Source organism: Pseudopipra pipra, chromosome 3 (assembly GCF_036250125.1).
Source record: "Pseudopipra pipra isolate bDixPip1 chromosome 3, bDixPip1.hap1, whole genome shotgun sequence".
NCBI classification, from domain to species: Eukaryota; Metazoa; Chordata; class Aves; order Passeriformes; family Pipridae; genus Pseudopipra; species Pseudopipra pipra.
This window is the reverse complement of record NC_087551.1, coordinates 47,671,014-47,686,462: the sequence shown is the minus strand read 5'-3', so window position 1 is coordinate 47,686,462 and position 15,449 is coordinate 47,671,014. Positions and strand designations below refer to the sequence as shown.

The 15,449-nt window shown below is 39.0% G+C and overlaps 1 protein-coding gene across 2 annotated transcripts in view; it reads right to left on the bottom strand.

Annotated features, from left to right (window-relative positions):
• AGPAT4 (1-acylglycerol-3-phosphate O-acyltransferase 4) overlaps positions 1-15,449 on the bottom strand; it is a 74,857-nt gene that overhangs the window by 44,245 nt on the left and 15,163 nt on the right. Inside the window, exon 1 of one of the 2 annotated variants that reach the window (XM_064648991.1) lies at positions 12,162-13,000. The exons of the other annotated variant lie outside the window; for it this stretch is intronic. Within the exon in view, the coding sequence (XP_064505061.1) occupies positions 12,162-12,237 (76 nt within the window). The 5' untranslated portion in view covers positions 12,238-13,000. Of the gene's footprint in view, positions 1-12,161; positions 13,001-15,449 lie in introns of those variants that run through there. 2 annotated transcript variants of the gene reach the window in all.

Here is a 15,449-nt window from a genome sequence, read left to right as displayed (position 1 = left end):
CTGGCATGCACATCGGTCATACGTTCTGCTGAGGTGGCCTGTGAGGATGCAGAAGGCATTCTGGAGAAGTATGCCTCAAGTGGTTCTGTCACTACTGCTATGCAAGGTCTGCACTATGAAGCAGACTTTCTGAATAAGAAATGTACATAAGAAGTATCATGAAAACTTTTGCTCCGTCCTTAGTAGAAGGAAGCATCTTAGTAAGCAGTAGCTAGTGTCAGGTTTCCATGAATATTAGATTATGTTTTTTATGAAATTATTCTGTATTTGATATACACAAGCCAGGAAGTCTAGTACATTCATCTGTACAAGCACAGAAAGGCAGTAGAGATGAGTGCTGGGAGAACAAACATGAAAAGAGCAAGTGAGAAACAAAATAAGGTATTAAGTGTTCCGCACTGTTCACTAATGCGGCAATTGATAGCCCTTATCAGTTAGTTTGGGCTTGCACAGCAACCACTTTCTAAAGAGGTAACCAAACTTCCATATTCTGGACACTCTGGGACAAAGCAAAACACCACCTGATCCATCATACAACTCTCTCCTGCCATGCCTTCATCAAGTATGACCCTGCAACATGCCTTACCCAGGGGAGTGTGCAAGGATTAACTTCTGTATCCCACTGATGAAGTTGTTGAAGCAATGACAGCTTAAATGAACAGTGCATATGTTGTTACTCCAGTTCTCATTTTGATGGTTAGGGTGGAATATTGCTGTCGAAATCCCAAAACAGAAGCTTAAATGAGGACAGGGTGACCTATATTAAGCACAAGCAAGGGCCATCTTAAATTGATACTCAAAAAAAATCAAATCCAATAATTATGTAGTGGTTACAAATCTGCTCTTATAAAACACCAAATGTATGAACACGTACGTGCCATCAGGTATTTGAATTTCTACAGTTTCTTTTCAAGGAATTTGCTGATACCAGAAGGGCAGGGAAAAAAAGAGACTTCAAATCTAATACACCCAGACAATACCAAGCCATTCACATAGTACAATAAAAGAAATTGCTATTAATAAACTTTGTGGATGATACAAAGTCAGAACAAAGTTAAAAATCAAATGACCTTGAGAGGTAGGGTAACAGAAATGGAATTAATTTTGATAGGACAGATCATCGCATATCTTACAGAACTAATAAAAATAGAGCCTCATAATTCGGAAATGACAGATCAGAGAGATATCTGGGAATATTCGCTTCCCACTGAAAGTTTCTGCTCCATTCATATTACGCAGCTCTAAGAAGGAAAAAGATGGCATAAGGATACTTGTTCCTGGAGACAAGGGATGGCGCTTTGCACCACTGAGAGAATCTCTGGGCCAGCACATCAGTACCCGACATTCACGCTCAGGAAGGAAACACTGAAACAAAGCAGAGGCAGAACAGGGCTATCGGGATGACCTGAAAGTAGAAAAGTCTGGCTCACTCAAGCTATCAAGCAAATGCTGGAAGAGGGTTGGGTTTCTCCTTGTGAATATGGCTTATGGATACGGAAAGTTAACGGTACGGAAAAAGAACAATTTAAGCTTAATACTACTAACACAAGAACATTCGTGTCTAAAGTGACTGAAAACACAGGTATCTGATATTCTGAAGCTTTTTCTAATCACTTTCACAGATTAAAAATATTTAACAGTTTTATAAATTAAGATTCATCTTAAAAAGAGCACATTATTCCGCTGCTAGAAACACTATGAATTTACTTCAATGATATAGGAGCTCCTTTCTAGTCCTATTTCCTCTAATTAGAAAAAAAGTGAGATTTTCCAAACAGATCTCTCTCCTCTCTTCCATCACTGCTTGAGAAACACACTGCAAACTGAGAAACACTACTATGAGCATTCACTGGACAAGGAGGAAGACAGTAATAAGCAAAGGCTTCTCTTTAAGCAGGGCAGCACCAGCCAGAAACCCTTCCCAAAGGAGTTCTCAGTTGAAAAATCACCTTCCAGGGGGCCAGGATCTGAAAAATTGAGTATCCAAAGAAGCAAATATAAACTAAGTCAATAGATGTCAGTCTTAAGTTGTATTTATTCAATGACAATTGGTCTCTTTGATATAAGATGTCATTAATGTTTCTGTAATTATAGGACAATCAACATTGTTCACGCTCAGGACTCATACTTTCTTAGGACTACAGTACGTGCACAGGTGTGACTGGGGTTCTTTCGCCATGTGCATTACTTATATGTACTAATTAGATCATCTTAACATTAGGAAAGTTATCTGACTCAAGTGAATCATGTTTAATCCACATATTTAGGAAGAAGCCCTATTTTCACATAATTTCTCTCCTTCTAGCATGTAGTTTTTCAATAGCCTTAATTTCTATATATAGCAAGTTTATCCTCCTTAGCTGCAAACCAAAAATCAAGAATTTGGGCTTTAGAAAGAAAGCATTTCAGAACAAGAGAGAAAATCCCGTTATTTTTGCTGCTCTAAACCCATGCCATCGATATCTTTAACCCGTATTTTCAGCTACTGACAAGAAGAGATGCGAATTTATCTTTGAGAAGAATGACTAAAGATAAAAAAACTAACAGTTGCTAAAACTAACAGTTGCTAGAGAAAGCAATCTCCAGCACAAACTGTTAGAAAAGTGTATTTAATTATGAAACCGAAAAAAGGTAATTTAAATCCTAACAAAATCTGCAGTGTTTTTAAATAAAGCCTCTAGTTAACAAGAGTTACATTTCACAGAGGTGTAAATAAATAAAAAAGAAGAAACTAATCTCTGCAGAACAGCAGAACAAGAAAACTGAGGATAATGGCTTCTAACATTTCTGTACTTTTCCAGTAATACTTACTTTTGATTTCAGATAACTAGTGCACTCAAAAGAAACATCTACATATTACTAGAAATTATATACTACAAACTATTTTTAGACTTAAGCCACGGCAGATAGCTTCTACTTAGTCTTCTTATGCACAAGATACTCTATCCGAATTTCAATAATGGAAACAAAAAGCTGACTGAGTACCTGTATTATATCATCAGAGTTAATGGTGAATAACCATGGAACCTTTATCACTGAGAACACTGTTCAGAACAAAACCATTACTCATTTTTCACTTGCATTCTCTTAATTCCCTGTCTCTGCCTGTAATCTTACAGCATCTCATCACATGAGGTCTTGGGAGACAAGAACTATGTCCCAGTGCTTATTTTAGCTTCTTAATCCCTATCAGTGACTTTCACAAAATGTTCTTTAGAGAGACAATAAGGTCAGAAACTACAAATCAAACAAATGGCTTTCATGAATTAAAAATAAACTACTACAGTTCAGATATACCTATCAAGTATCAAGCTGTGATTTTTCTACTGGGTTCAGTCTGTAACCCCTCAAGATAATGTTATCCAAATATATAAATTTACAAAAATTCCCACTTTTTCTTATCAAAGAATTGAATACACATCAGAAAGTGCACATTCTGTTAAGACAGACATATCCAACAATATTACGTACAACGATATTACACCACACCTAAGGACATCAGTGCCTCTCGATTCACATTTAGTTTGGTTGTGCTTACATTCCTATTTCCTCAAAGCTTTTAGAAAATTAATCCACTGGTGGAACATTGCAACCTGCTCAGACAGCCTGCAGCTTGTGTGCTCCAGCTGGTGAGAATGTAAAGGCACTCACTTGCCCAACCTCTCACTGCTCAGACTGAAAGGATATCCACAAAAAACACACTGCAGAAACTCTGTGCAAAGAGGTAACCAGCTTCTTCCTTTTTCATGTCTGCTACAACTGTGTGGTATTCTTAGAACTATTTGTGTTGAATAACTTTCCTATGAAACAGAGGTTTAGCTTACATGGTACACGGAAACCTTGCATCATCAACTGGCTCCAAGTTTACACTCGTTGATTCAAGTTTCCAAAAAGACCTCTGGCAGCTACAAAAGGTAGGCTGTGCTTCTCTAATAACCCAAGACACTTTCCTATTCAATGCTTTGCAAATTACGAAGGGTAGCAGGCAGACACACCATTTCAAGTAGGTACAGGAGAAATAGTTATTGCTTCTTTTAAAAGGCACAATCTGACTTGTCATAGCAGCAACAAAATAAAGATCCATCATACAAACAAGGCATGCAGATGTCAGGAGTAGACAGGCATCACAAGATCAGAAGCATACACACTGTTGATATTTCTGTCAACTTTATGACAGTATTTCTAGCACAACAGAATCACAAGAAAAATATCGGGAAATTTTTCAAGATTTAAGCAGGGGTTACAATATTACATTAAGTATACCAGGTACCAGAACTTTATTCCATGACAAACTGATGAAAACTGTAGAGAAATCACAGAACAAAAAAGACAGCCTATCACAAGAGTCAGTGATTTCCTTGACCTTAGCTAGAAAATTCCTTTCTGAATTATCTTTTCCACCTTTATTGCCTCAACTTTCTCAAAACAAGATCCATGTGACCCACTGACTTGGATGCAGTATTTATCAGCTTGCGAAACAATGGAGGCAAAATTATCCTCTTTTCACCCTCTAGGCCATACACACTTCTGATTTACAATGGATTGAAATACTCTCCTTTTAACTCATGCAGGCTCATGCTTGTTCTTTGCCTAAGGAAGACCTAAAGCTTTTTAAAAACAACTCTTCTTGATGGCCAACTGGACTTCTCACAGGACTTCAGCCACTCAGAATTAAGAGAAGCACAGTAACAGCGTCAGTTCTGGTCGCTATATCAAACCCATCAAAGGCAGACTGCACAGTTGTTAGGTTGCCTGCTGGCACTGTGCCAGAGGTTTTTGAGGTTCTTTGCAGGCACTTAGAACTTCTCTAAAATCTTGCCTAAAAAGCTGGAAAGCAGAATGCCAGTGTAAATAAACACTTCTTAGTATTTGAATTTACTGATCGTATTTGAAGGCTTAGACAATAACCTCCTCTGTTATCAATATTGCTGCTTCATTGTCTTTGCAACTGCTTGCACCACAGTAGAACCCAGAAGGGACACGAAGAGCTTGAGGTACTCCAGTCCTGTCTCATTAGGGGCTTTTTACTTGAAAGTGGTGTACTTTTTAACCGTTCAAATTCTTCTCCAAGTGGAACTGCCACATAACCCAACAGCAGTGGAAGAAAATGTCAGCTGAAGGACAGAAATCACTCACAACCTAGGTTGCTGTGAGCATCTTTCCTTACAATTTCTTTCTGCCTGCCAAGGGTGTGACTGAGAAGCTTGTGAGACAACACTTCAGCCAGATGGCATGCAAAGGCTCTTCCAACAGCCTGGCTCTGTGGGACAAAGCTTGCATGGAAGCTTCCACAGGGGAGAACTCAATGCACAGTCTTCCAAGTGTTGCAGCATATCAGATATTACTTGACATAGTAATGCAAGTTCAGCAAGGAACTTTGATTTATGACCTTTGTGCAAGAGGTACATACTCTTGAAGAGAAACAGTAGAGCTTCTTCTACTGAGGGTCCAGCCCCAAAACTGAAGAGGAAGCGTCTCTCTGCTCTTAACTAAGAAACTGCAAAGAAAAAATAAATCTAAACCAAGATTCAAACACTCTTTTAAAATACACTTCTCTTTTTTTTTCTTCAAATCAGAGCTGGCCATTTACTAAAAAAGCCCACACAACAAGGAATGTGGACAGGAAGGACGGTTTCATCTACCATCCCTAGATGGGCAGGGACAGAAGGAGCCCTACACTGGCCACAGAGCCCACTGCTCACCTTTTAGATGCAGAGAGCTCAGGCAGGGTATGCAGTGTACAGAAACAGTCTCCAGACAAGCACACAAGGCAGTGTTCTTTTATAGAGCACTGGGCACACACCAGTTGCTGAAAGTGAAGCTCACTGACAACTGCTCAAAGGCAGTTATGCACTACACAGAGCGACTGGCAAGGAATGATATGCTAAGAGGAACACTTCATAAATGTGCCATTTCGAACACTAAAGTATCCAAAGAAAGCTTCCACTTTAAAGAGGTAACAACCACCTCCTCCCAACACTTACTAATTTGTCAACATAACTTCAAGATAAAAATCACAGATTTAAAAACCAAACTGAAGATTGATGGCACACAGATTTTTTTCCCTCACTTTTTTTTTGTTTCCCTCAAACATACACTAACATTTACGCCAGATCCTCTACTGGAATAAAAATAATCTCCAGTGTAGTCACTGTTACACCATGCTGAGTTACACAAAATAATGACTAGAATCATCATGCCTGTTACAAAGCTAAAGGTTTATCTTTGCTTTGATCTTCTTGTCAATCTATTTGCAATTCAGCCTCAATGCTTGCTTAGTCATAGAATTAAAACCTGCATGTACATGTACATAAAGTGGCTAGTGTAGTAAGTGAAAAATACATTGCTTTATTAAAACTCTATGGCTGTAATTTTGAAGGTTGATATTACACAACTTTATGCTGCTTGCTGTGCCTCAGCTCCATGAACATGGTTCATTTAATTTTCTTACAGAATTAAGACAACAAAAAACTATTGATGAAAAGGTGATTCATCCTTTTTGATGGAGTGTCATCAGTGTTTTCAGGTGAAAAACACAAGACAAATAAACTACAGGCAGTTTAATATGGCCAAGCTAGGATGTAAAACAGCCAAGCTGAAATTGCTTTGGGAACCAAGATCAGAATCAGATTTAATGTATGATCTTAAGTGCAGAAACCTTCAAGGTACACTGAAAGCCAGAATGGGCTTTTCTCACAGAGGCTATGATAGAGGAACCAAAACCTTGTGGTTAAAATATACATTAAGGCATGTCTCTGCTATTTGAGCCAGCAGCTGATCTGGGTATGAGCCTTCCAATCACTGCATGTGTACTGGCACACCACCTCGCTTTCCAGGTTCGCTCTGGCTCCTATTCCCGTATTGTCTTCCCTCTCTAAACACACACTGATCATTCAAGTTTAATCAAATAGATTCTCCCTTTCTAACATAACACCTACAAAATGTAAAACATGATTTTTCCTCAGGAGAAGAAGAAATTTTAAGTCAGCATATGTATTCCTGAAACAAGATATTTCAATTGATGATGCCTTCTCTAGTGCAGTCCTGAGCTAGAGGGTGAAGAAACTCAGAAACAAGTTTTGTTCATTTCTTTAGCCACTATTCCTTTTAAACTATCTCCATGCTGCAAGTTAAAAGCAACCCTCCCTTCAGAAAAAAACAAAACAGCTGTACACTTCAAACATTTAATTTCACAGCTTTTTTCTGTCTTTTATCCTGACATAATCTGTCTACAACACAGCTGCTTCTCTCCAAGTTACAGTGTGTGGAACAAAGCCAGCCTCACTAGTACAATGGGTTTAACACAAACACAGATCTACAGTAGTCAGTGTTTTGAAACGTTCTTTTCAAACCCTTTGGGAAAATTAATTATTTAACAGCCACGTGTCAGAGAGATTTGTCTCGCATTTGAAGGCTCCTCTTATGCTTCTTCCCCAAGGAATTTGGCAATACTCCCATGTTTCAACAAACCAGCAGTTCCTCGTATGGGACCAGTTAGTGCAGATAACAAACAAGCATTTCCTCCTACTCCTCTGTCCACCTGGACTGCCCTCAAAGGTCAGCACACGGCTCCTTGTTGAAGGCATAATGAGGCAGTAAACAGAGCAGCAGGAATGACCTTCCAAACGAAATACCAGAAATTAGCAAAACTGCCCTTCCAGACAGATAAGTTGGTCTCACAGGTTTCTTCTACTAACATTTACTTTTCATATGTCAAGAAAAGACATCCTACAAAAGTACCCACCTGCAACAGGCACTGCTCATATATGAGAGCAAACAATCTTCCTGCTCCTTTTTTGGTCTTCCCTGCTTAAAAATGCAATCATGATTACGGGACTTTTCCACAGCAAGAAATCAATGACATGAACTGGAAATAAAGGAGATATTCCAGCATCCTGACTCTTACTCTTTATATGAAGATCAAAGACAGCATTATCATTCCCACACCAGTTGGGACAAAGTACTCAACTTCTCATATTGTTCACAGGAATCACTTTTGAAAAACAGTCCTGAAGATTACTACAGCACTCCAACACAACACAGGAATAACCTAGCATATCACTGCTCTTAAAAGAGGTCCAATTCCCATTCCTATATTTCCAGGACAGAAAAAGGACTTTCAAAGGAGTTATTTACATGGCACATACATCAAGCAACAGCACAGAACAGGTCTTTCCCATTAAGTCACTAAGTCCAACACTGTAACCCACACAGCTTGGGCTGCTCCTGGAACACTGCCCTTCTGCTCACCTGCACTTGCATAATGATCTATTTATCAACCATCATTTGCTTTCCACATGAAGAAATCTATCACTTCTTATCAGAATAAAGTCAGTATCTCAAAGACTCACGGATCTGCCATTCCAGCCTTTCTAATTCCCACCTGCAAACTGCATGCACCTACAGGAAGGTACAAGCTGTAGCCATACAACTATGGAAATTTAAATCATCTTTCAGGAAACCTTGAATTTTAAGCATGAATTAATTAAGAGCCTGTGAAGATGCAAGGGAAAGGAACTCTATAGTAAGTTTTAATCCAAGCAGAAGTTTTCTGAACTTTTAGCATTATAAAAAAATGTTGAAAATTTAGTGTTATACCAAAAGGAAAATGTACTATGGTCTCAATTTTAAACTGTAGATAAAATAAAAACATTTGGAACCTGAAGAGTTATGTCAGCTATTTTGCTTGTGTATATCCCTCCACCTTTATGAGCACAAAAGGCATTATGTGTTCAAATAATCAGACTAAGTGCCTCTCTAGCTCTTCACTGGTCTTGCATAGAAAGCATCAGTATCAAAAGTTTTTTTCACATCCATTTTCACAGAAATTAGTCCCTTTCTCCTGAATGAAGACCATATCCCTTTTAGGTTGAATTAGGAACTCTGCTAAAGGTCATGTACAGATGTCATTCAAATAGACCAGTGTGCTTGCAATCAGCATGTCATCTTGGTTGATCCATTCAAGTTCACTGTCAATACTGGAACCACTAAGAAAACTGAATAACGGCACTTGCAAGTGGCATAAAATGAGAAGAATTGAAATGTTATTAGTTGATACAGCAAGTTAATGGTAGTAGGGAAAATACAGAGGCATATGTTACGCACTGCATAGGACTTGTTCATAGCAATTAATGTAATTCTACTCCACAAGCACAATCTAGAAAAAAGGGAGTTCAAGCTGTGATGAGTGCAGCAAACACACACACGCACACACACACAAACACATAATTTTACTCTACCATTAAAATAATGGAGAACCTGGTCCATTAATTGGCTCCTTCTGTCTTTACAAATTACAGAAAGTCAAGGTTTGGTCTGACTAGAGAACTGTACAGATAACCAGCAGCACTGTCACAAGTCATCGTGGCTAGGCTTCGTGAACAAAGATTTGGGAATGTCATAAGTACATAACACGTATAAAACAGTATTAGAAAGCAGGCTGGAGGAAGGCATCAATGAATTAGAGTAGAGGACACTTTAAAGTAGATAATTTCTACTGGAGTTTATTTTTTTCTAGAATTTATCTAGATTGAAACTAACATGGGCTTTTCTTTAGTATACTCAATTTCTACAGTCGTTGCCATGGCTTAGTTTGAGAGAAAACAAGAAAGCTAAGGCGATGGTCTAGCTTTCCAAAAATTCAAATCAACATTTTCACTTTGCATGACTATCAAATCTGGCCTCCAGTTTTCCCCCATTAGTTGTAAACTTTTCATAATCTTTACCAGTGGCTTTGTATGGATATGCTATGTGGAACCAAGATAACAAAGGCTTATATGGACAAGTAGCTCTTCAGAAAAATACATTTTACAGAGATTACTCAAAACAATGATGCAAACAGGCTAAGCAAGCAGCCACAAGTGCCCTATGAAAGCTCTTTGCTATATATACGTTGACAAGCATAACTGTTTGCTTTATAAATAAAATACTATAGGATTGTATTAAGGGCACTGGCATACTTTGACAACAGCAGACTGTTTCTCCTGCAGCATAAGAGGACAATAGAGGGAAGTGGAGGATGAAGAAAACCCAACCTCTCTGGGGCCTTCTTGCTCTCGTCCCTTCCCACCTGCTCAACTGTATCAGAGGCAAGAATTCTCCTCCCTGCCCCAGCACCACCTTCATATGAACAAGTAAAATGAGCCAAGGGCTTCTCTAAACTCCAAGTGGGCAGCAGGTTGCATGCAGGGAAACAAATTCTTGAGCATTAACGTGACCCTGATACTACCACAGAGCCTTATTCAGATGTTCAGTCCTCACTGCAAAGCCTATAGTTGTAGATGGAAGGAATTCGCTTTACTGTGTTATAACAGCCAAGCCAACTTGAAGCAGTTCTCAATTTCCTCCAGTTTTGTGTTTTTTTAGGTAGCTCAGTCATAAGAAGAATCAGTTTCCATCTTGTTTTTGCTGCAGTCAATGAAGAGGAATCAGGGTGCTTCTTTCCATGCAAAGAAGGGTCTTTCCCTCTGTAGAACTGAAAAACTGCAGCCTACATAGTGTAACTTTACCCAGAGGTGTAATAACACCCCTTTCATAGCACAAGAATAGCTATTAGTACTACTATAATTTATTTATGAAGGCAGATTAGAAGCTAAGTCAATTGCTTTTAAAGCTCTTCTGCACCTGTCCACACAACTGTGTCACTGCTGCCAGGTCTTTTGTTTATGCAAAGTTCACCTCATGCGGTGAGTCAGCGGGAGGCCGGTCTGCCACTCACCCTGGGAGCACAAGGGGCATCTCAGCACAAGGAGAAACTCATTTTCCCCCAGTACAGTAGCAGCAAGAGGACAAGTTAACAACCACTGTTCCACTTACGGGTAAATACCTTCCACCCAGCACCTCTAAAGAAGCCATTTATCCTGTATGTGTATGTCCCATTCTAGTAGCCCTGGCACACAGCAGAATTATGTACCAAACAGCCTGCAGGAGCCCAGTGTGTATTGCTCAACCAAGCACAAACTGATTTAGAAAGGACAAACTATTTTCCCACTGTCCAACAAGCTACGCAGCACATATGGCATGAACCCCAAGACAACCTGTTCCCTCTATGTGTTTGGTCAACTTCACAAGCTAGTGCAAAATAGCTGTGTGTACCCTTTGTGGTAGTTTTCTATCACATAAGGGGAAGAAAGAAGATGTATTCCCACCTCTTCCAATCCGGGAAAAAAGAGCATCCATGAGAACTGTATGTATTCCACACTAAGTACTTCCTTCCTTGGCATACATCTTGGCTCTCAGTCTTTTAGAAAAATAAACTGAGAACAATATATCCCTAAATTATTTAAAAATAAACCCCAAGATTGATTGCTTGCTCAACCTTTGTTCTTATGCCATCTTCCAAGCACACTTACTTTTAAAATTTTTATTGCTATCACCTTATTGAGGCTTGCAATGTTCAATTTCCTTAGTAGGGTGCATTCAATTGAGTTCAGTGCTAGGGAGAGTTGATCAGGGTTGTCATTTTACAAAAGGGGATTGGATTAACAGGCAGTTGAAGCAATCTAGGAATATATATTTGGAGCCAGAAAATATTTTCTGAAAGTTATAAGCCCAAAGGCTTTGGTGTTTTGGTTTTGTGTTGGGGGGAGGAAGGGGTGTTGTTGGGTTCCTGTGTGTGTGCGTGGTTTCTTTTGCTGATTGTTTCTTTTGGGGCTTCTTTGTTTTGTTTCTTTAAACTTAAAACACAACCGAGGGTGCCTAACCCTTACTAGTCTTTTCAAGGCTCATTTTAAGACTAACACAACCCAAAGTCTGTTCTTTTCAAGAATGTCCAGAGTGTGCAACTAACACTCTTCAGTAAAGGTCAAGACACACAGAGGAAACAGGACTAAAACTAACTGTTACTTTGTAGATATTTGTCAAATGGGATAACAGCATCAAACAGGAAGGGTTTATTTATAGTAAAACATGAAAAATATCTCGGAGATATAAAAGCAACCCAAACTGCAATATGGGGAATGGATAAGATACCTTTGGGGAGCAGGACACTTGAACTGAACAAGGCTTCCAATCTGCAACTAAAGAACAGTTACTCAATTCAAATTTCATAAAAAGCTGACAGTTTATCAGAACCAGCATTTTTTCATTTGCAACACTCTCAATAAAAGTTCTCCCCAACGCTAATACATAATTAAGCAGGTCAATAAAGAAGCTACACTCACTCTGACTCACAAGTGGTTTCAAGAAAGGCAACAACTTCTCAACACCAATTACGGAAGGTAACTTGGTGTGTGCCATTATACGTGCTCTGTTCCATTAAAAGCAAGTTGTTGCTCTAGTTAATCTTTTTCACTGTAAATTCAAACTGGAAGCCAAGTTTCCACCTCTTCTTTAACTTGCATTGATGAAAAGTTTGAAGTCCATGGTTTTAGCCTGCTGGCTGAAGTTACGTAGTTACGAAGAGAAGCTGCAGTGCTGTTGCCAAAACTCACAGTAGAGAAGCAGTAGCTCCCACAGCTACATGTGCTCAACTACCACAGTTACTCCATACAGCCATTTTATGGTAAGAAGTTGGTGAATGGTCTGGAATACAAGTCTTATGAGGAGCAGCTGATAAAAAAAGGATGCTCAAGGGAGACCTTATCACTCATTACAGTTGCCTGAAAGGAGGTTGTAGCAATGCGGGCGTTGGTCTCTTTTCCCAAGTGACAGGACGAGAAGAAATGGACTCAAATTGCATCTCGAAAGGTTTATGATGGATATTAAGGAAAATTTCTTCATGGAAAGAGTTGTCAAGCACTTGAACAGGCTGCCCAAGATTTGACTCATCATACCTGAAGGCATTTAAAAGATGTGTAGATGTGGCTCTTAGGGATATGGTTTAGTGGTGGACTTGACAGCGCTGGGCCGATGGCTGGACTCAATCATAAGGGTCTTTCCCAACCTTAATGATTCCATGATTCTGTGAATACTTTGACTGGAGCTAGTCTGGCTTGATTCATGTGAACAGAGAAGCACCCTTGACTCAAGCTGTACTACTCAAGTGAGGACAAGCTGTTAATCACAATAACGTTAGCTTCCCATATGCAGTATGACAGCAGACATTGCACGAGAAGTGAGAATATTATGTTCTTATATTAAAAAGGAGATAGGAGGAAAAGGGGTATAAGAAAACAGCACGACTTGAAATACAAAAAAAACCAACTTCCCCAAAGAGCACAGTGTCAAAGACGAAATGTTCTCCTCCAATTTATGGAACCATTTATCTCTACCGTTGACATCAAATGGAAACCAATTGAACTTGCAGGATCTAAAGACAGCTGCTACTTTCATTTCATTCTTAAATTAAACCATGCTCGCTCTACTTCACTCTTCGGTTGACTTGGTGACTCAGGCTGTATCAGCCTCTCAAAGCAAAATGATCCTTGTCACCACCGCAAAGCACGTGCCTCTTTATATTCTCCAATGCTAAGCCTCATTCTCTCCAGCTGTAGGCTGTTTCCATGACTTTCATCAGACCCATACAGACCTGACTAATTTATTAGTCACCACATCAATGGCCCCCAAAAGGCATTATTGTACACACATACTACTACAAAAACCACACCCATTTTGATTAATTGGTCTTTAGTTCTTTGAAATTCTTTTTAACCACATTTCCCCCTTTTCAAATATCACTCAGGTAGATGTGATAAGTGACTCATATCAAATGCTAGCTTGTAAAGCTAGCATTTAGCTTGTAAAGCTAAAATAAATTACTTTAACCTAGACATAGTTTCTTCTGAGCATGACTGGATAAAAAATTCACAACATAATCTATTCCAGTGGCGTCAGCACTAAAGACTAGATCAGCCATCCTGAGTACAAAGCCACTTGCCCCACCAAGGATAACCATGCAGTATTACTCCCTCTTACACACTGTCCATCCCCTAGATGAGACTAGATTGAGCCAAACTGAAGGATTCAGTCTGAAGACTAGCATAGCTGATATCTCTGCACTAAGCAGCCAAAAGGAAAAACGGGCCAGAAAGCATTGCATGAAAAAATAATAATATACACTTGTATACAGATGTACAGTATCTTCTAAATTCCACGGCTTCAAACATATACTATGCTGCCAGGCAAAAGTAGAAACTTGGTCATATTCAATGTCACTGCACAAACAAATGCATAGTACTTGCATACTCTCTTCAGGGACACACACAGACAGCAAAAATGACTTTTTTCAGAAAGAACATTTTTTCTACACTACAGAAATAATAAAACAGCATCCCCAATTTATTTGGGGCTATACACGCTGATGGCAGCTTTGAAATTTAAGTTAAAAAGTATGTCTTAAAAAAATGCTTTGAATAGTTGCTCATCAGAGTCACCGATGAAAGATAAATAATCCCTACTGGTCCCCCAGTTGAGGCATGTGACAGATTTCTACTTCAAGGAGCTTATTATGAATACTAACAATGCTTTCCCTTTTCAGCTTCTTAGTAGCAGAACAGGTGACCTGAAAGAAACCATTTTTGCTGCATTTCTTTAACACTGTGTTGGAGGGCTGTTTTCCCCAGTATGAAACCATCCATAACTCACTCGGCATTGACAGTGACATCACACTTGAATAATCTCTAGGGAGTATCAAAAGGCATGCATCTTGCAATAGTCTCCTTTTTAGAAAGTACTTCTGAGTTTCAGAAAGGCCCAAGGAAATCTCTCTGGAAGGTGGACACATTTAAAAGCATGCTCCCAGATACTGAACATTAGCATTTTTTAACAGTTTCTGTGAAGAGTTCTCTCTGCTGTAAATCTAGAGCAACTATGAGAAAGTCAGGGAGTGGCAGTGCAATAAAACTGTGCTGAAGCTGCAGTCATAGCTCTTTAAAAGCAAATATATAAGTAGACTGATTATATCAAGAAAATTACACACGCTCCGATAATTCACCGTTGTCAGGTGGAGATTCTACCAAACTCCTACTAACAGAGAACAAACCAATGGGTACAGCTCTCATTCATTCCACTGGAATTACCTGTTCAGTCAAGTGACAGTGACTTTTCACATCTCTCAACAGTTTCAAAGGTCTGGTCTTTCTACAACTAATAAATATCCTGAGCTCATGCTCCCAACTCCCCCAGAAAATCAAAATAATTGCAACCCCTGCTTCTTTGAAATGGTTACAGGCTACCTGCTGTATTATACATTATAACTACATGCATATACTGAATACAGACAGATGCAGCTTAAGGTCTGAAATGGCTATTCAAAGAAACAACAGTTCATAACTAGCTTAAGAAAGAAGCATATGAAATTGAAGATTTTCCCTTTTTTTACTGTTATTTCCCAGTCCTGAACAGTATTTGCACGTGAAATACTTAAATCAAGATCATAAACAAAATCATGGATGATAAAAAGATTGAAAGCATTATTGGAACTGACTTGTTAACACTGTAAGCCCACAGATAATAGCCGAACTTGATGAGATGCATTATTTGGTCAATATTTTTCATTTGGCTTAATGGAA